Source organism: Megalopta genalis, unplaced genomic scaffold, assembly GCF_051020955.1.
Source record: "Megalopta genalis isolate 19385.01 unplaced genomic scaffold, iyMegGena1_principal scaffold0023, whole genome shotgun sequence".
Classification (NCBI taxonomy): Eukaryota; Metazoa; Arthropoda; class Insecta; order Hymenoptera; family Halictidae; genus Megalopta; species Megalopta genalis.
In genome coordinates this window covers 1,972,193-1,992,591 of record NW_027476093.1, presented here as the reverse complement: position 1 = coordinate 1,992,591, position 20,399 = coordinate 1,972,193, and the positions used below count along the sequence as shown (strand labels likewise).

Here is a 20,399-nt window from a genome sequence, read left to right as displayed (position 1 = left end):
AAAGGAAAAACAAGAATATTTGAGATATATTTTGCATAGCCTAATAATATCCATAGCCTAATAATAACTGAACAATATTCGATACAGAACGCAAACTGCAAATAGCAACATGAACAATTTCTTAGCTTCATTATTATACTTCAATATTATACTGTTATTATAGCAATATAATCTTTGTACGTATTCCAAATAATTTTACAAAATAATATAAATTTAACAAAATAACAATGCTGTAAAATAAATAACTATTATACGATAACATACAAGTGAACTGAAACAGAAGAGAAATGAAAGGAAAATGTCAAATGCTTTTTTAAAAAAACCATTTTCCCTTTGAACAATTTTATTCGGCCATTCCGTGATTAATATTAAGTGCTGCTATCTATTGTTTATTTATAAAGAACTCGGCTATAAGGAAAATGTCAAATGCTTTTCTAGAAAAACAATTCCCTTTGAACAGTTTTATTCAGTCATTCCGTGATTAATATTAAGTGCTGCTGTCTATTGTTTATTTATAAAGAAATCGTCTATATTGATTTATCGACCGAAAAATATGAAAAAGATTGCATTTGTACTGGGAAACTCATTTTCATAGAAAATGGACTTGCACTGATCGACTTTTGAACCGTTCAACATGTATACTGTCTAAATAATCACGTAATTTTGTCCCAATTCACTCGTTTCCGTAATTCGCTATTTTAATATTATTCATAAAATTATTTCACTTTCTCTTTCCCCTTCTTTTCCAAAATTCTGAGCCACTCTCTCTTGTCTTATTTTTTAGACTTAACATCGCACCAGCTACAAGTTATCTAAAATAACAATCACTACAATTCATATTCTTCCTCCCTGTCCTTCTCTGTTGCACTTTTTATACGTTTCATTTCAATAAAATCTTCGCTTCCAGCAGCTTTAACTTCTGATAAAACTAAAAGTCCAATAAAACAGCAGCCGCGTAGCGTCTTTATTTTACTTCGAATGGACTGTCTCGCTCGTAATTGCACGCGTTTCAGAGCTGCGTATTAAATACAAGGTAATAATAGCTATAATAATAATAATAATAATAACAATGATGATGATGATAATAATAATAATAACAATGAACCGCGGCTGAACGCGAGCAAAAAGTAGGCGCGAGAGACCGCGAAGTGAGAGTAGCCGTCGCGATGACGTTTCTGCCTACCTACGCCTCTTCGGCCGACTTTGCGTGCGAAGAGAGGCTCCGAAGAAAGTTCCAGTTGCCCGCGGAACTGTGACACACGATCATCCGCGAGAAGTGAGTCACTGAAGCGAGTCGTGTTCGAAACCGTGCTAAATCGCGTCGAAAACCTCGAGAAAGACCCGCTCGAAACACAAAGAAGAAATTCCGCGTCGCCTAATTACGCGAAAATTTCTTGTCGCGTCGGCGTCCGATTTCTTTGGAAAATAGCGACGATTTAAATTGCGACGGATTTCTCTTCGAGATCGGAACTAGTCTCTCTCCTAAAATTGATACGTTAAATCGCGACAGGATGTTACGGTGAGCCGAAACGAGATCTCTTGAAAGAGCGCGCAGAGATCGCGGATTCCCGGTGGCAGTAAAACCGAGGCGCGTGCACACGAAACGAGGGTGGAACAGGAACGGCGGAAAGATTGTGACGTCCAATTTCGACGGCTCGAAACGGATAGAAGTGACGCGATGATATTCCACTTGGTCCTTATTTGTTTCGTTCTTCGCTTTGACGCTCGCTCGCTCGCCGAGGATCGGTTTCAAAGCTCTGATGCCCGGGAAATTGATGCTACTCGTTACTGCGACTTCGATGGCACTCGAAACAACTACGGCGCGGCTGATTTGGTACAGTGAGTAGAAAAATATCGTATCGTTATACGACGATGGAACGAGACAAACCGTCGGATAATACAGGGTGTCCCAAAAATGTCTCGCAATCCGGAAATGGCGGGTTCCTCGGATCATTTGAAGCAACTTCTTCCTTTACAAAAATGTTCTCCGAGGCACCGTTAACGAGTTATTAACGAAAAACAGTGACCAATGAGAGGCGAGCTCGGCTGGCGCGAGGCGACCGAGCCAATGAGCGGAACTGGGCTTCGCGCGCTGGTTGGCTGGGCCGCCTCGCGTCAGCCGTACTCGATTCTTATTGGTCACTGTTTTTCGTTAATAACTCGTTAACGGTGCCTCGGAGAAAATTTTTGTAAAGGATAGAGTTGCTTCGAATGACCTGAGGAACCCGCCACTTTCGGATTGCGAGACATTTTTGGGACACCCTGTATAATATATTATCATCGTCGACGATTATCGTCGCTTAGGTGTCTCGAATGGTTGATCGGCGATCTCGTTGATCAAGATAATGGAGGACAAGCCGCCAAGAAAAATCAGTGGAACGGGTCAACGGGCAGGCAGATGTCTTTCATGGACATTTTCGCGAGTCTGTTGGACCAGGGCCAATCTCCGGTATGTTAGAAAGCAACAAATTATGCGAATATTGGACTAATTTTGTCGGCAGATTGCACGGTCAGTGTAAAATGTATTTGAACAGCTTTTGGGGCGGAATAACTTTTTTATTATTGGGCCAAGCGATTTCAATTTTTTTTAGAGTGCTAGTGGGTATTAGTTAATTAATAGACACTGGCTGAAAATTTGTTTCAATTTATTTAAATGAAATTTTATTTAAATACGAACATTTTAATCTTATTCTAAAAGTTTTATATCCGTTTATACTGAATTTGTACAGCTTTTGAGACGGAATATCTTTTTATAATTAGGCCAAGCGATTTCAATTTTTTTTGCAAAGCTAGAGGTATTAGTTTATTAATAGACAGATGATGAAAATTTGTTTACATTTATTAGTACGATCTTGAATGATTTTGATGTAATTACAACATTAAATTCCTACTTAAATACGAACATTTTTATTTTATTCTATAAATTTTATGTCCGAGTATACTGAAGTATGTTGAGTATACTGAATTCGTAGTCCCAAAATCATTGTATTTCTTGGACCTGATGGGTTCGCGAGATCATTTGAAGTAACTTTTTCCTGTACAAAAATGTTCTCCGCTGCTTCGTTTACGAGTTATTAACGAAAAACGCTGACCAATGAGAGGCGAGCTCGGCTGGCGGATGAGCGGATGAGCGGACGGAGCTCGGTTCCGCTGAGCTCGCTTCTTACTGGCCAGTGTTTATTCGTTAATAACTCGTAAACAAAGCCTCGTAGAACATTTTCGCAAAGGAGAAAGTTGCTTCGAATCACCTCGGGAATCCATTTCCCCGAGATTCCATAATTTCGTGCCACCCTGTGCACGTATCTCGTGGGCGTTCGCTTAGTGAAAGAATGGAAATTGATGGAGCAGGACCGAGATACGCGACAGTAGCTCCCACACGAAGTTTCCGCGAACTTTTCTACTTATAGCCGCATCAGACCGCCGCCTCCTTTCCGCCGGATACGACGTCTGGCTACTACCAATCGAATTATCCAGCGATACCAAGCGGAATGTTCGATCTTCCGGCGGGATTTCGGCTGGATCTTCTGGACGCCCTGTCCACGATATCCAGCCACGACCACTACAAGTGCGTGGCAAGGATACTCTGCGAAATGGCGAGCGGAAAACTTCCCGGGCGATCTTTAAGCAAACAAACCTCCTCGAATTTCTTCGACTTCCTCGGGAAAAACGCTTTCATGGAGTACGTTCTCGAAGCCCGTGGATCGAGCCCCGTGATTCGGGAACGCAAACGATTATCCGGAGCTTCGTCGATCGAGCTTATATACAGCGACCAGATCCGATCCCTCTACTTCCGGTTCCTGTTTTCAGATGGCTGACCAACATCGACGTCGCCGGCCATTCGCCGTTCTTGAACTTCGGCAGAGCGATGGTGCTCGGTTACAGCAACAGAGGAAACTCCGTCGCCTGCTTCAGGGCATTCCCGAAGTGCCCCAAGGACCCCGGCCAGCTGATTTATTACTTGAACAATTACAACGGAGGGTTCTTCCGACTTTTCAACAGGATTCGCATTGGGAGACGCGGGGAATTCGATCGTTTACGAGAGCGGCGACGTAAGTCAGTATGGGAGAAGGAGAGAACGTTTGAATCTATTTAAATTTATCAGAGTTTTTATGATAGTAGGTGTCGGGATAAAGGAATGTATTCGATGGGTTTTAGTGGAAGCAGCTTTATTAGTCCAATAATTAGGGAATAATATATATTAAGTTTGTAATTTCTCCGTAATTTAACATTTATAACATTTATTTATAACATTTTCCCATAAATGAACAGAATTTAACCTTGACATAACCTTGACATTTTCCCATAAAGGGACAGAATTTGACCTTGACATAACCTTGACATTTTTCCATAAAGGGACAGAATTTAACCTTGACATAACCTTGACATTTTCCCATAAAGGGACAGAATTTGACCTTGACTTAACCTTGACATTTTCCCATAAAGGAACAGAATTTGGCCTTGACATAACCTTGACATTTTCCCATAAAGGGACAGAATTTTCCCCGTACCCTGTATTATATACAATTTAATTAAAATTAAATTTAATTGAATCCGTTCTGCAACATTTGAAGAATGTCTATTTTTCGATCCTTAAATCCGATATTTTTATAGGTGATCATCCCGCAATTAACGCTCAAGGGAGAATCATAACTGCTTCGTGGATCGACGCCGACGCGCCGAGTGGTTTCGGAAGCGAGATTCAATTTCCCATTAACGCAGATTTCAAGAACAACAACGAGATTGTTTTCCCGGACGAAAGGTTTCCGAGAAGCGAGTTTGCAACGAATGATATTCCCAATTACGTGCCGACGTCTGAGGAGAACGTTTGGCACAGTGATCGCGTCCCGTTTTTCCCTCAGGTAACACCATGAATTATGACAAATATTTGTGCAAACAATTATCTGATTATCACGACGATTATCTGATTTTAGGTGTCGCATGGCAAAAGATATTCTCGGTTGCGATTTCCTTGAATCGTCGCAACAAAAACGTAAGAAAATAAGAGATTCGATTTTAGTCACTGTCGCGAACCACCCCAAAGCTGTTAATATTTAATAGATTAACTATATTTATACAGATTTATTTTTATAGACTTCTCCACGCAGTCTACGATGATATTTATGATCCGTCCGCAAATTTATGCAAAATAGAAATCGCAGAGAAATAGAAGCCAATTGAATTGGCAAATAGAAGCCAATAATCTAACTATTAATTGGCTTCAATTGAATAATAGAAGATTAATATATTAATATATTAATTATTAATAATAATTAATAGATATTATTATTATATTATTATTATATTATATTAATATATATTATTATTAATAATAATTAATAATTAATATATTAATATATTAATCTTCTATTATTCAATAGAAGCCAATTAATAGTTACGTTCTTTCCTTAAAAGATCGAAAATCGATTTAGAGATTGACATCAATTAAACGCATAAAATCCGCGGTCTATAATTCCCAAAAACCGAAAACAGAATTCCAAGTAATTTCTTACGGTGTTTTTTAAAATCTTAACTCCAAATACCGTGCTATAATAATCGTACAATTCTACAATAGTAATCGTACTCCTAAAAGTTTCCATTGGAACTCTCTTTTTTCTGACGCGTTGATCGATGATTCCTGAAACCTTGCGAAATCTCTAATAAGTTCAACCATTATAATATTATTATAATTAATAAAAAACCAATTAATATTATTATATTATATTATGTAATATAATTATAATATTGGTTATACAATACGATTCAGCCAAGAAGCGTGTTACCATTGCAATCCATTAATCGTAAAAAATACCAGAATCCAGCAATTTTTCCTAATTCGATAGCTCAGTGGCGTTAAATTATTATAATATTATTATAATTAATAAAAAAACCAACTAATATCATTATATTATATTATGTAATATAATTATAATATTGGTTATATAATACGATTCAACCAAGAAGCGTGTTACCATTGCAACCCATTAATCGTAAAAAATACCAGAATCCAGCAATTTTTCCTAATTCGATAGCTTAGTGGCGTTAAATTATTATAATATTATTATAATTAATAAAAAACCAATTAATATCATTATATTATATTATGTAATATAATTATAATATTGGTTATATAATACGATTCGGGCAAGAAACGTGTCAAAAAATGTCACATAAACATTTTCACTTTGAGCCTAATTCGATAGCTCAGTGTCGTTAAAACCTAGACGCGATTCTCACGAATCTATCGAAGTTCCTCGTTTATCGCAATCTCATGTGATATCTCACGCACAGGAACGACAGCATTTCGTGTGGCGAGGCAATTTGCAATTCCATAAAACTTGTCGAATCATCGATCCCGAGTTAACGCGCGAACCGGCGAGCAAAGATTAAACGCGCGTGGAACGCGTTCGTGTCCGCGACGCGCGTCTTTTCGCAGCGAGGCGTCGTTTATTCCGTCGAGCTATTCCCTCCATTTAGAGGATATCCTCCATCGCTCTATCCACCTGTATCCAGCTCTATCCACGGGCAAGCGTTCATAAACAGGAAGTCCTAAGCCGCGCCGGCGTTCATCCAGCGCGATGTTACCGTCGCCGAATGCCATTTGTGGAAACAGCATGGGGCGCCGCTCGAGCACCGACAACTTGTCCAATGAATCTGCTCGCGGGCATGAGCCACCGCGCGCTTTATGTCTCAGTTATCCGCGACGGTTAAATTGTATCCCTGTTCGATTTCCTGCTTAGATACTGGCCGCGGAGCGGCGACGATCCGGATCGAAGAAGAGACCGTTTTCTCGTACGACGCCGTTTTCTCGTGCTTCAGCGAATCATCCCGCCGATTTATTGTACGATCCGCGGTTGCGACTTGCGTGCTCCGAGTTTTGTTCGGTAATCGCTATATTTCACATAATTGTTCAGATTATATGCAAAAGTGGAGAATTTGAGAAGAGAAGACACGATTATTGGAGCCTCGCATCTCGTTTTTATAGTTACGAATATATCGAATATATTCGTAATATTATAATAATAATATATTTACTGTTTACCGTCCAGTTAGGGAGACATCACTGTAAACCGTGAGTTTGCATAGAAACACGCGGTCTAACGAATAACAATAACACGCAGGCGATGCGAAATAGATCACGGTTTTTGGGTCGTACCGAAAGCACCGTGTTTCGTCAGCCGTGACAATTGATTTCAGGAGGTTTGGAACATCTCCGGCGGCTGCAACGACTTCTTTGGAACGATCGACGCGCGACGATTTTTGGTCGTCCGTCGAAGCACGTGGAACGAATCTTGCACGGACCTTCGTTTCGCCTAAATTCTCGCGAAGAACGGTTCGGATTGTTTCTCCGTCGATGTTCGAAGCTTCTTGCATCATTTTCAGTGAAGCCTTGCGATCATTCGCGATAAAATCACGCGCTTTTTCGATCATTTCGGGTGTCCGAAGTTGGCCTTCCTTCACGATTATCGTCTTCTACCCTCTCTCTGCCTTCCAAAAAACGTTTGTGCCACAGAAAAACATTTGCTCTGCTCGAACAATCGGTGCCGTACACTTACTGCATCAACGGGAATGTTTCCGATGCATTTTTACCAAGTTTTCCGTGAAATTTAATAACCGCTCTTTGTTCCATGTTAGGGAGAACTGTTATAACTTTGCTATTTATCAACCGATTGGACCCAAAATTGATACTGCCGGAAAGAGGAATGTCGCAGCTTTCAAACGCCGGTCTAAAAACATAGATGGCGCTATTAGTTACCGAGATATGGTCCGAGTCTCGAAACTTATTCGTCGCACTGTGTAATGTCTCCCTAATTGACGCACAGATTGTACACGAGCATGGACAGTTTGGGAAGAAGAGACACGATTATTCGAGCCTTGCAGCTCGTTTTCATTGTTGCTGACAATTCGTTACTGCATAGGAGATTTCTAGAAGCTTCGGTCGAGGCACGCGTGCGTTTCTCTTATGATTCCGGTAGATCGAGTTGTTGCAGATTTTTGCGGACACGTTATTTTTATTCGCATGGATAATACGTGTATATTTAAATTATGCGACGGAACAGAATAATGGGTTCGTGGAATTACACGTTGAATTGACACACGAATTATATACTGCGATGGCATTATGGAGGGTTTATTATGCGTTCGAATTTAGGGGAGAACGACGCTTGACGTTCCGATTTTGGGAAAATATAAAAATTCACGAAGAAATAGTTACTTCTCTCGTTTCTCTGAATAGTTTATTATGCGTTATATTCGTTTACTAGTTTATTATGCGTTATATTCGTTTACTAGTTTATTATGCGTTATATTCGTTTACTAGTTTATTATGCGTTATATTAGTTTACTAGTTTATTATGCGAATATAGGGGAGACCGGCGCTTGAAGTTCCAATTTTGGGTAAACATAAAAATTGACGAAGAAATAATGCAGTTACCTTTTTCCTTTCTGTCTAATTTATTGTTGAATTTATTTTACTATAAGATTGTTATTAATTTAACATTATGCGATAAGTTTTTCATAGAAACTCGTTCTTTTTGTGATCGACACAAGCTTGAGGGGGGAGAGGGGAGTTATTAATGCTCCGGGGTAAATTATTGCTAAGAAATAAATGTTACTTTCTAATAAAATATTTCATTGTTCGATGAAATGAACAATGAAATGAAATAAACTGAAATGAAATGAAATGAAATGAAATCTTGTTTAGAAGTAACGAACAGATAAAGAAGTCGTGAATAAACAAACGGAGAGCTTTGTTAACGAAAAATTAGCCTCGCATTTATTCTTTTACGATTGCTGACATTGCGAAGATTTTTATAAGATGTTTATAAGATTTTATAAGAAATAATTGAAACCATTTTTTAATTCAAACGTCCAACTAAGAGTCTACATAACCTCAAACTCGCCAATTTTTAGAGAGCAAAGCATGTCCGTCATTTTTGATGCTCGGTAAGTTTAGTTTGCAAATAAAATATCGCGATAAAATTATATTATAATATACATAATTTTGCAGAATTATATAATATTATATTATAATATCTATTATAATATTATATTATATATTATATATTATATATTCTTAAAACAATTGTCACAATTATCAGATTCGTTTACATTTAAAGAACTGTTGAAAGTGCGAGTACATTGTAAATACCGCCAGTTGGTTCATTTTCATACGCATAAATTTCCATCGAACATGTGGAACGGAAAAATATAATACTATACGTCAGAAAACGTGTTTGTGATGTCAACTGAGAACAGCATCGAGTGCAAAGGGTTAATATATATTCGTGACAGGCGCTAACCGGACAAAGTGTTTAACTCGGGAACGGTGTATAATTTTCAAATGTCCGAGTAGCCGAGTACAGATAAATCCTGCGCCATTGTTTGCACATGGCGTAGAACCACGTTTTTTTCCTATATCCGAACAAAAGGATTTTGAAATGACATAGACTAACTACGACTTCCGTACTCGGTTGACGACTCTGATATGACGTTCAACGTAACCGCGTTTTTCCATCGTGAAAGCTTTTTAACCCTTTCGCTACGGCAGCTCCATCCGCCGAAGTACCATCATCGAACGGAAACTCGCTCCGGATATATGCATAGTGCGCGTGGTTTCTGTATATATATATATATTATTGTAGTATTCTTATTATATATATATATATATATATATATATATATATATATATATATATTATATTACTATATATTATATTATATTATATTATATTATATTATATTATATTATATTATATTATATTATATTATATTATATTATATTATATTATATTATATTATATTATATTATATTATATTATAATATTATATTATATTTTGAATAATAACTGTTTAAGCATTTTAGCAGATCGAAGATAATACGATGTCATTTTTACATTATTTGTACATTCTTTTAATCGTTCGCCCATTTTAAATCGCATTTATACAATATTACCATAAATGAATTTTACGAAATGAATTTACCAGAAATTAATCGCTAGCACAGATGCATTCCTTTTAGTAATTGTGCATACAAAAAAGAATACTACAATAATGTCTCCCTAACTGACGCTCAGATTGTGAAAAAAATGGACAATTTGGGAAGAGGAGATACCATTATTCGAGCCTTGCAGCTCGTTCTTATAGTTGTTGACAATTCGCGACTATAAAAATGAACCGCAAGGATCGAATAATCGCCTCTCTTCTCCCTAAATTGTCCATTTTCGTGGACAATCTGTGCGTCAATTGGGGAGACATTACTGTATATCCCATTGCTTTCAATGATCTTGAAGTATGCTGCCTTAATCCTGAACACCCTTTTCCTTGCACACGACTTTACGCTACAAATGCAATAAATTCTCTCCAATTGTCCTTCAGCAGTAAACAAAGCAGTAATCCTTTCGCTGCTGCAGCTCCATCCGCCGAAGTACCGTCACCGAACGGAAACTCGCTCCGGAAATATGCACAGTGCGCGCGATTTCTGTGTATATGTTGTTTCAAATCTTAAATAATAACTGTGCCGAATAAAACAATTGTTGCTCTAACGTAACAAGTATATTTACATTTTTAATTTAAAAAGACTTACAAAATTACAGGTAACATAGGTATTTCTATAATTAAAAAGCCTAACGATTGAATGTTTAATATAATTAATAACGAGACGAAAATTATTAAAGTATAATAATATGTATGCGATATATTTGAAAGCGAAGATCTATACAAAGGCCAACATCGCGATCTTTGCACTCGCACCGCGAATCCGTTCTTTTATCATTTTTCCTACAAATTACGCTTCCCCGTCTTCTGTATACGCTTCGTTTCGATGCCGCATATATGCGGCGCCCGTGCCCAAAGGTCGTCGAGCGGGTGCCGCATGTATGCGGCGCTCGGCGCGAAAGGGTTGAACAGTCCTCGCGCCTAGTTTTCACGGTTCTTGACAATCAACCACCGTTTCCGTCTACCAGCCGAAGAACAATCGAGGGAGAATTTACTGTATTACAAACATACCTAAAAATAGCGAATTAACAAGAGTTGTTACCAACAGAGTAACAACTGTTAGCAACAAACGAACGGCGAGGAGCCGCAACATGGTACGAGCGCATACATGGTTTTACAATGTAAGACTCGCCCCCTTTTGACGAACGCTTGTTAAATTTCTGGTTACGAGTAAGGTCACGCCTTATCGCATGTCGCTTTGTCGCGGGCTAATTGTTAAGTCGTTCACCTGCGTCCGTCACAGAACGTGCAGGAAACGCGTAATAATTAGTAATAACTGCTTGTAAATATCTGACATCCGCGACGCCATTTATTCGCGTATTTATTAATTCATCGGTGTTCGGAGCGTGATCGGCGCCTGCTCTGAAACTTCAACTTTTGGAACCGTAATTGGTGGACGACAATTGGACACGTCACCCCATCGATGCTTTCAAATGACTCAACAAGGTTCAACGAAATTATATCTTGCGTAACTGGCTCGCGTGACTCCAGGCAAATTTCGACGATCGTTGAATCCGTTAAAAATAGAAAGCTCTCTTGATTACAACTTAAACAACCGTGTCGCGTGTTTGATCGGCGAAGTGCAAAACGGGACTAGGTTTACGGAGCGCTGAAATGTGCTTATATTGCTTATAATATATAATAATAATAATAATAATAATATATATAATATAATATAAATATATATAATATAATATAATATATATAATATAATATAAATATATATAATATAATATAATATATATAATAATAATATATATAATATAATAATATATATAAACTATGTTTATCTTAATGCTTGTTCTTTTTACGAAGCACAATATAAGGTTATATTATATATTATTATTATATATTATAATGATATATATAATAATATATATAACATAACAATATATATATAAACTATGTTTATCTTAATGCTTGTTCTTTTTACAAAGCAATATAAAGGTTATATTATATATTATTATTATATAGTATAATGATATAATCTTATAATAATAATAATAATATATAATAATAATATAATAATAATATATATAATAATATAACCTTATATTGCTTCGTAAAAAGAACAAGCATTAAGATAAATATAGTTTTAGCGATTTTGATCATAATTTCTGTCCAGTGAAACAAATTTATCGAATAAATTCCCGCTGAATGCGTCTTTATAATTGCCACAATAGTGAATTAAACAATATTGAATGCGTAATTTTAACCTTGACCTCTAGCGCTAATTAAAAATAAATACAGTAAATTCTTCGTAATCGACACTCAGATCGCGCACAAAAGCGTTTTCATACTCTTTCAAAATAAAAACTAGCCTTACGGCTCGAATAATCGCATCCCCACTCCCCAAATTGCCCATTTTTCCGTACAAGTAGGTACAATCTCGGCGTCAATTAGTTCAAATTTACAATATTGCTGACCACTGAATCGGCAAGTAAACGATAAATAAATTACAATCGTAAAATCGCGCGCCACAGTTAAAAAACCCGTCGCACATTTTATTCGACGCTCGCGAATCCTCCGGACTGGAAATTCCAGGCAAGCTTCCAATTAAATAACAATAATAATGTAATTTGCGCAATTCTTAATGTTATATCGCTCGAACAAGAAACGCTGCTGCTTAAGTAGAGCCAGCACAGAAGCCGGGATCAGCGACAAAACAAGAAATTCCCGTTTACTTTGCAAACATAACCGACGAAAAGACCAAAAAAATGCCGCAAGATCCGGCGCTCGCGCGAGCCGTAAAACGTTGAAGATTGAGGCGGGTCGACGGGCCTCGGGCGCAGTAAATTCTATCATTTAAGCAAGCTCGTCTTACGTTCGCGGATCGGCTCGGATCGGAGCCGAAGAGACGAAGCGGAGCCGAAGAGGCGAAGCGGAGCCAATTCCAGGCCGGACAGCTCCTGAAAGAAGTCCCGGGGAAGCCGTGCAATTTTCTATCCGCGAAAGAAACCTCTCTCTCTCTCTCTCTGTCTCTGTCTCTCTCTCTCTCTCTCTCTCTCTCTCTCTCTCTCTCTCTCTCTCTCTCTCTCTCTCTCTCTCTCTCTCTCTCTCTCCCTTTCGCTCTTTTTCACTCTCGGACAGATCTAAACGTCGGTAGCACGCGTTCCCCGGAACATCGAGCACGAAAACTCGCGCGCAGAAAACTCGCCGTCGCACAGTGGGTTGGATTGAGAAATTCAGTGACATTCTGTTATAACTTTTGAACCATCGAAGATATCGCAATAAAATTTTCACCAAAAATATTTAAAAAATAGTTACTTTCAGCTATAGATAATTAAATTTTTTTTGCATTTGTTAAACAATAATTTTTAATTAATTTTCATTGACATTTTTTGTGAAAAAAAGAATTGTTTAAATATAATGTTACAAACTATTTGTAACATTACAATAGTAACGTGCCTGGAATTACTAGTGGGTTCTCGTAACCAGGGTGGATGCAATAAAGTACGCGTCCCAGAAAAAGGTCTTTGTATGCATTAAATCCTGAAGCTGCAGATTTATCGAAACAATAACAAAACGGTAAGATTAATTAACGTACTCTACGTTTCATCAAAAGTTCGAACTGTTAAAATTTACCAACTACATACTATGCATACAGAGAACTTTTTCTGGGACGCGTACTTTATTGCACCCACACTGGTTACGAGTATCCACTAGTAATTCCAGGTACGTTACTATTGTAATGTTACAAAGTTTGTTTCGTTTGCTTATATTTTTCATGATATATGGAATAATTTAAAATTTTAAATATCTGTCCATTTACAGATGAAGAAGCGTTCTGTAATACCGAGTGGAACACAGAGAGATTATCTTCGATATCTTTAACCTCGAAGTAACGTAACGTTGATATCTTTAAAACGTAATAATTTGCAATCTGGTTCGTTCTGGTTTGTAACTTTTACAGAATTATGTAGAGGAAAGTATCCTGAAAATATACCGTCTGTCCGAAACCGTGATTCCTCGAGTGTCAAAAGATATTCCTTGTCGAATGTAGAGAATTTTTACACTTTTTGTATTTTATTAAACATTATATTTTTCATATATAGGATACGATAATCTTAATTTAAGCTACTGTTTCCTAACGAGAAATATTGTCTCCTAATGTTAAAAAAGCAAGCAAAGGAGAAAGTTAATTAGGTTCGTCGCGCACGCGCGCGCGCGCGGGGGACATTGCGAGGAAAAGAACCATATCTTTTGGCGTCAAATGTAGCGCTCAAAATGTTCACCTTTAAATTGTCGTATCAATTACAACTTACGATCATTTTTATTAATATTTCCACTTTCGAGGGTAATGGACATTTAGCAAGCAATAAAAATTGACTGGACATCGATCATGAGAAAATTAGGTTTTTGTCAAGAAGTCACTAACGTCTTGGAAACGGAGAAAAAGCCGGGGCTGGGAAAGCGGCGCGGGAAAGCTGCGGAGGCAACGTGTAATTATTTTATCCTTTCTGGCGTGTAATTCGAGGCGTGCTCGCGTTCGAGCGGCGCTATCACGGGGCTCGCCGGAAGGAAGACGGAAGGGGGTTGGAAAGCGGCGAGGAGCGCCGTATAGCCCGGAGGGCCGTGTGCCTTCGACAAGGCCAAATAGGGTGCAACTGACAGCAAAAGACAATTAGCCTTCTGATACATCCGATGTCGCACGACGTCGCGCGGAGCCGACGATTCGCGCAAATCCGACGCGCGGAACCAGGCCGGCGCGGCGCGGCGCGGCGAGCGCCGCTCGAATTTACGGGGGCGAGCTTGATTGTTACTGGCAACCGAACGAACCAACCTCTGCCAGCCAGGCAGAGGCTCCCTTTTCGATATTCCGCTTCCATTGCTCCGCGTAATTGAACGTCGGTTTTTCGTATTGTTACTCGATACCGGCTGATTTGCGACCACCCCTCGGCCCGGCCCCCCGACCTGTCGCCTTTTAATTCGACCGGCCGGGGAAGATCGGAGATTTCAAACGATTATCCTAGTGATTTATACGGCTTCCGGACCTATTTTTCGACGGACGGTGCAGATGGATGTGCTCGGAAATGAGTTATATGCGCTTTGTGCATGCTGTACGATATACAGCGACGGGACTCGAAAGTGTTTGTTTGTGTGCTGTTCGAAAGGAAATAACTTTTTGGACAGTTCGACTGTAAAAAAGCCACGTTAAAAAGCACAAAATCTGAGCGGAATTATGGTATCTTTTTTCATTATAGACTTCTTTTCAGTCGAATTATAATTGAAAATTTGAGTTAGCTGACATTCATTGTTTTTTCAGCGCTCTTACTTTTGATATTAATTGTTAATCTAAGTGGAATTATAGTACCTCTTTCAGTCAAATTATAATTGAAAATTTGAGTTAGGTGATATTAATTGTTTTTTCAGCGCTCTTACTTTTCATATTAATTGTTAATCTAAGCGGAATTATAGTACCTCTTTCAGTCGAATTATAATTGAAAATTTGAGTTAGTTGATATTAATTGTTTTTTCAGCGCACTTACTTTTCATATTAATTGTTAATCTAAGCGGAATTATAGTACCTCTTTCAGTCGAATTATAATTGAAAATTTGAATTGGGTGACATTAATTGTTTTTTCAGCGCACTTACTTTTCATATTAATTGTTAATCTAAGCGGAATTATAGTACCTCTTTCAGTCAAATTATAATTGAAAATTTGAGTTGAGTGACATTCCACGAACCGGTCCTTCCTATCATCATTACTACAGTAATGTCTCTCCAACTGACACTCAGAATGTCTCCCTAACGGACGCTCACAAAACTGGAGAATTTGGAAAGAGGAGACACGATTATTCTAGCCTTGCAGCTCGTTTTAATAGTTATTAACAATTCGTGACTATAAAAATGAACCACAAAGATCGAATAATAGTATCTCCTCTTCCCAAATTCTCCATTTTTGTGGACAATCTGAGCGTCAATCAGAGAGACATTACTGTATCTCTATCACTGCATAAAATCATTAAAAATCTAGGATTATTCGCAGCCATCCGCAGCATTTTTCCAACAAAAAGACAATCGCACGGCGAGTGTCGCCGGTCAGGATCGAAGCCGCAAATCAAGGATAAACGAGTAATAGGCTGAGATTATTATTCGGTCGATCCTATGCCGCAAAGGACCTAAACGCGAGGCAAAGGCAAGTGCGATTCCCCGCGACGACGCCGTCTAATCTCGCTCTATTAGGGCGGCATTATTTTCCACGGTAGACATCAAAGAGGATTTCCCGCGGGTTCATTGTATCGCCGCGATAATTCCTCGTTATTAGGAGCAGGCCCATGAACGTGGATCTCGTGTGTCGGCTTACCACACCCCGAGTGCCGAAACAAATCCGGCCGAATTGGAGCCGATGCAAAGGAGCTCCTTCGATACGTGCTGACAAAAGGGGGAGCAAAGAGAGGAAGGGGACCGTTTTAGAGGGAGGGGGACGAGGATCGTCGCGACTAATCCCCGTGAAAAATGCGACGCAGGTGAACGGCCAGGATCACCAGGTGAGAGAGACACAAGGCTGAAAGGGAAATCGAATTTTCCGGCGGCCGCGCTGGAGTAATCAACTGCACTTGATCGGCTCGGTCGCCAAAATAATTAGACAGTTTCTAGGGGGCGGCTCCCCCCTCTTGGGGGCTAAGGGGACTCTCCCGGGGGTGTTTACGCCGGTGAGTCTCTTCCAGAGAGAGAGAGAGAGAGAGAGAATCCTCTGCAAGGAAACGCTGGGATGGCGCTCTCGGCATGCTCGAAGAAGCGTTGAAATTCGTCGACGGCTTTAACCTTTTAGGCCCGACACGCCACTATAGTGGCTTTCGCGGATGTTATCTTTCAGAACGACACGCCACTATAGTGGCTTTCGCGGATGTTATCTCTCTGGACGACGCGCCACTATAGTGGCTTGCTCTAGTAGCTCACTCGCTCAACGTTCGAACCAAATAATCGTCTTCATATGCATTGTTTCACACTTCTTTTGCCTTCGCATCGATTTACAACAGTCTACAGAGTGTCCCAAAAATGTCTCGCAATCCGAAAATGGCGGGTTCCTCGGATCATTTGAAGCAACTTCTTCCTTTACAAAAATGTTCTCCGAGGCACCGTTAACGAGTTATTAACGAAAAACAGCGACCAATAAGAATCGAGTACGGCCGACGCGAGGCGGCCAAGCCAACCTGCCCGCGAAGCCCAGTTCCGCTCATTGGCTCGGTCGCCTCGCGCCAGCCGAGCTCGCCTTTCATTGGTCACTGTTTTTCGTTGATAACACGTTAACGGTGCCTCGGAGAACATTTTTGTAAAGGAAGAAGTTGCTTCGAATGGCTCGAGGAACCCGCCACTTTCGGATTGCGAGACATTTTTGGGACACCCTGTATATACAGTATCAGACTCTGCCGGCCAGAGAAATAGCATCGCGCAGAATTCAGCCGTACCTAAAAGGTTAACCGTTTGAGTCCCAAGCAGCGCGATCGCGTTGTTCAGAACTTGTGTCGCGATTTTTCATTCATTCTTTTTCTTTTTGTTTTGTTTGTCAATCTTGACGAGCGCTATCACGCCGCTCGCTTCTCTTCGCAGTCAATTAAGACGTGCGCTATCACGATGTTCGGCATTTTTCGATCGCGTTTTCTGAACAATCCCTGGCGCTCAAACGGTTGAGGACATTTCTCCACGGTTACTGGATGCGTCGTTAGCTCCGCGCGAGTTATACTTTATCAGCAGCTACATGGGCGGCTATATTTCTGCGACAATTGCCGGATATAGGGTGCCGAACGGTGCCCCCTTTGTAATCCGCGCAAGCTGGATATATTTCGGTCTGTTTCTTTTTGCGAGCATCGGTCACGGAATTAAGGGCAACCGGTGCGTTCGGAACCGTGCAATTGTTACTCTCAGAGGAGTTCACCGTGGCACTCTGAGATTTACCGGATACGAGGATGCTTTTAAATGCGATGTACGGGCATTCGTTCGACGCGTTGAAACGGTGCGATGAAATATTTTGTTGGGGTGTGTACGATCATTTTTTTTTTAAAAAAGAAGCGTATTGTATGTGGTTTCTCAGGATTTTATTGTGTGTGTGTGTGTGTGTGTGTGTATTCGTATTATTCATATAATTACAGCAATGTTTAAGTAATACTTAACATATGTATATATAAACAATATTCCCCTTCAAATTAAAATATATATTAAAACATTTATAAATATATATATTTTAATTATTATTATTTAATATATTTTAATAATATATATATAGTAATAAATTATTAATATAAAATATTATATAATATATTTAATATTTATGATATAATATATCTAATAGTTACATTTATAATAAATATACTTATATTATTGTATAATATATCTAATAATTATATTTATAATAGATAGAATTATATTATTATATAATATATCTAATAATTACATTTATAGTAAATATACGTATATTATTGTATGATATATCTAACAATTATATTTATAATAAATATACTTACATTATTATAATAATATATCTAATAATTATATTTATATAAATTTACTTATATTATTATATAGTTCAATAATAATATCGTATTTATATAATACATAAATTATATATATTATATAAATATTATTTTATATATATATATATATAATAATCAATGTATATATATAATTATATCAAAATATTTATAAATAAATATTTATAGTGATATAAAGATGTTTATAAAACATTTCTAAACAAATATTTACAATTATATAAAAATATAAAAAATGTATAAGTAAATTCTCCCTAACTGACTCTCAGATTCTTCGCAAAAATATACAATTTGGGAAGAGGAGATACGAATATTCGAGCCTTGCGCCACGTATTTTTATTCGCTTCAAGAACTATTTCTTGACAATCGACAACTATAAAAATAAGCCGCGAGTAATCGTACAATCGAACAATCGTATCTCCTCTTCCCAAATCGTCAATTTCTCTTTCCAACCTGAAGACAAAATCCGGTTTAAATTTATAGTATTGCTCGGCTCGCCAGTGGCTAATTAAACTCGTGCTAAACCGTGCCGCATAAATCAAAAACACCGAACCCTCGACGCTCCCAATACAACTCCGACCAGCAAACCGTATCATTGACGAAGAGAAAAAGACGCAGCGAAAACAAAAGAATCGTCGGCGACTGCGCGAAGCGAAGTCGTCGTCGATGATATTCGTAAGGGGGCACGGCGGGTAGGTACGGAGGAAATTAGCAGAGGATTCCGGGGTCCGAGTTAATCAGGAATCAATAACACGGAACACCGAGCCCGCTCCAGGAATAAGACATAAATTTTCCCCGGCATTCCTACCCTCCATTTAACCATAAAACACCGGCGAGATACCTCCTCCTCCTATTTAGCCATATATATTTCTCCGCGGGCGCTTCACAATGGTCCAATATCGTTCGGATCGTAATATACCGCGCGGAACTGTCCTTTCCTTCCCGATGGAGTTTTCAATTTAGACGGCGTCTTTGTCACCCCCGGGGGTGACACTGGCAATTCGACCGGACAAAAGGAGCCCGCCGGCTCCTTTGCCGGCCGCCTGAAAACTGACTCCTCTATCGGTGCCGTTCCCTTGGCACTGTTGATCGACAGAATAATTCGACGGGAATGAAAATTCACGCGGCGACATCCCCGCGCGGGCCGCGGCCGGAGGACCTCTCGCCAAGTTAGGGGATCCGTGTGACGGTCAGGCGGACGCGGATAAGTGGATATCGCGGGGAAGGAAAATATCCCTTCGGCCTCATTGTCGTGACCGCCGTGATTTCCCGGCCCCTTTTAAAACGGTGAATCGCTCCCCTTTGTCGATCGAGTGTCGGACCGTGAACCGTCGGACCCGCCCACCCTTATTGGCCGGACAGTTAAACATTTTTGACGCCGAGTGCCGGAAGAAAAATCTTCGCCAGACGAAAGACGTAGTTCAATCTTATAATTAACCCTTAACGGTTCAACGCCGGCATGTTTCAGGGTGTCCCAAAAATGTCTCGCAATCCGGAAATGGCGGGTTCCTCGGATCATTTGAAGCAGCTTCTTCCTTTACGAAAATGTTCTCCGAGGCACCGTTAACGAGTTATTAACGAAAAACAGTGACCAATAGGAATCGAGTACGGCTGACGCGAGGCGGCCAAGCCAACCTGCCTGCGAAACCCAGTTCCGCTCGTTGGCTAGGTCGCCTCGCGCCAGTCGAGCTCGCCTCTCATTGGTCACTGTTTTTCGTTGATAACTCGTTAACGGTGCCTCGGAGAACATTTTTGTAAAGGAAGAAGTTGCTTCGAACGACACGAGGGACCCGCCACTTTCGGATTGCGAGACATTTTTGGGACACCCTGTACATTGCACAAATCAATATAACCGTAAAATCTGACGGAGAACTTTGTACATTGATGAAAATATATCAATGAATTTTTATAAAATA

The 20,399-nt window shown here is 39.3% G+C and overlaps 1 protein-coding gene across 1 annotated transcript; it reads left to right on the top strand.

Moving 5' to 3' along the window:
* Positions 1 to 1,250: 1,250 nt before the first annotated feature.
* Positions 1,251 to 5,078, top strand: LOC117217787 (uncharacterized). Its single transcript, XM_033465627.2, has 6 exons — positions 1,251 to 1,839; positions 2,305 to 2,449; positions 3,408 to 3,679; positions 3,808 to 4,049; positions 4,612 to 4,859; positions 4,932 to 5,078. The coding sequence occupies exons 1-6, from the start codon at positions 1,679 to 1,681 to the stop codon at positions 4,971 to 4,973; spliced, it is 1,110 nt and encodes a 369-aa protein (XP_033321518.2). The 5' UTR covers positions 1,251 to 1,678; the 3' UTR covers positions 4,974 to 5,078.
* The last annotated feature ends 15,321 nt before the right edge of the window (positions 5,079 to 20,399 follow it).

Coding starts and splice junctions, on each gene's coding strand:
- LOC117217787 (XM_033465627.2), top strand. CDS start 1,679: ATGATATTCCACTTGGTCCTTATTTGTTTCGTTCTTCGCTTTGACGCT. Junction 3,680..3,807: donor GGGAAAAACGCTTTCATGGA/GTACGTTCTCGA, acceptor TCCTGTTTTCAG/ATGGCTGACCAACATCGACG. Junction 4,860..4,931: donor GCGTCCCGTTTTTCCCTCAG/GTAACACCATGA, acceptor ATCTGATTTTAG/GTGTCGCATGGCAAAAGATA.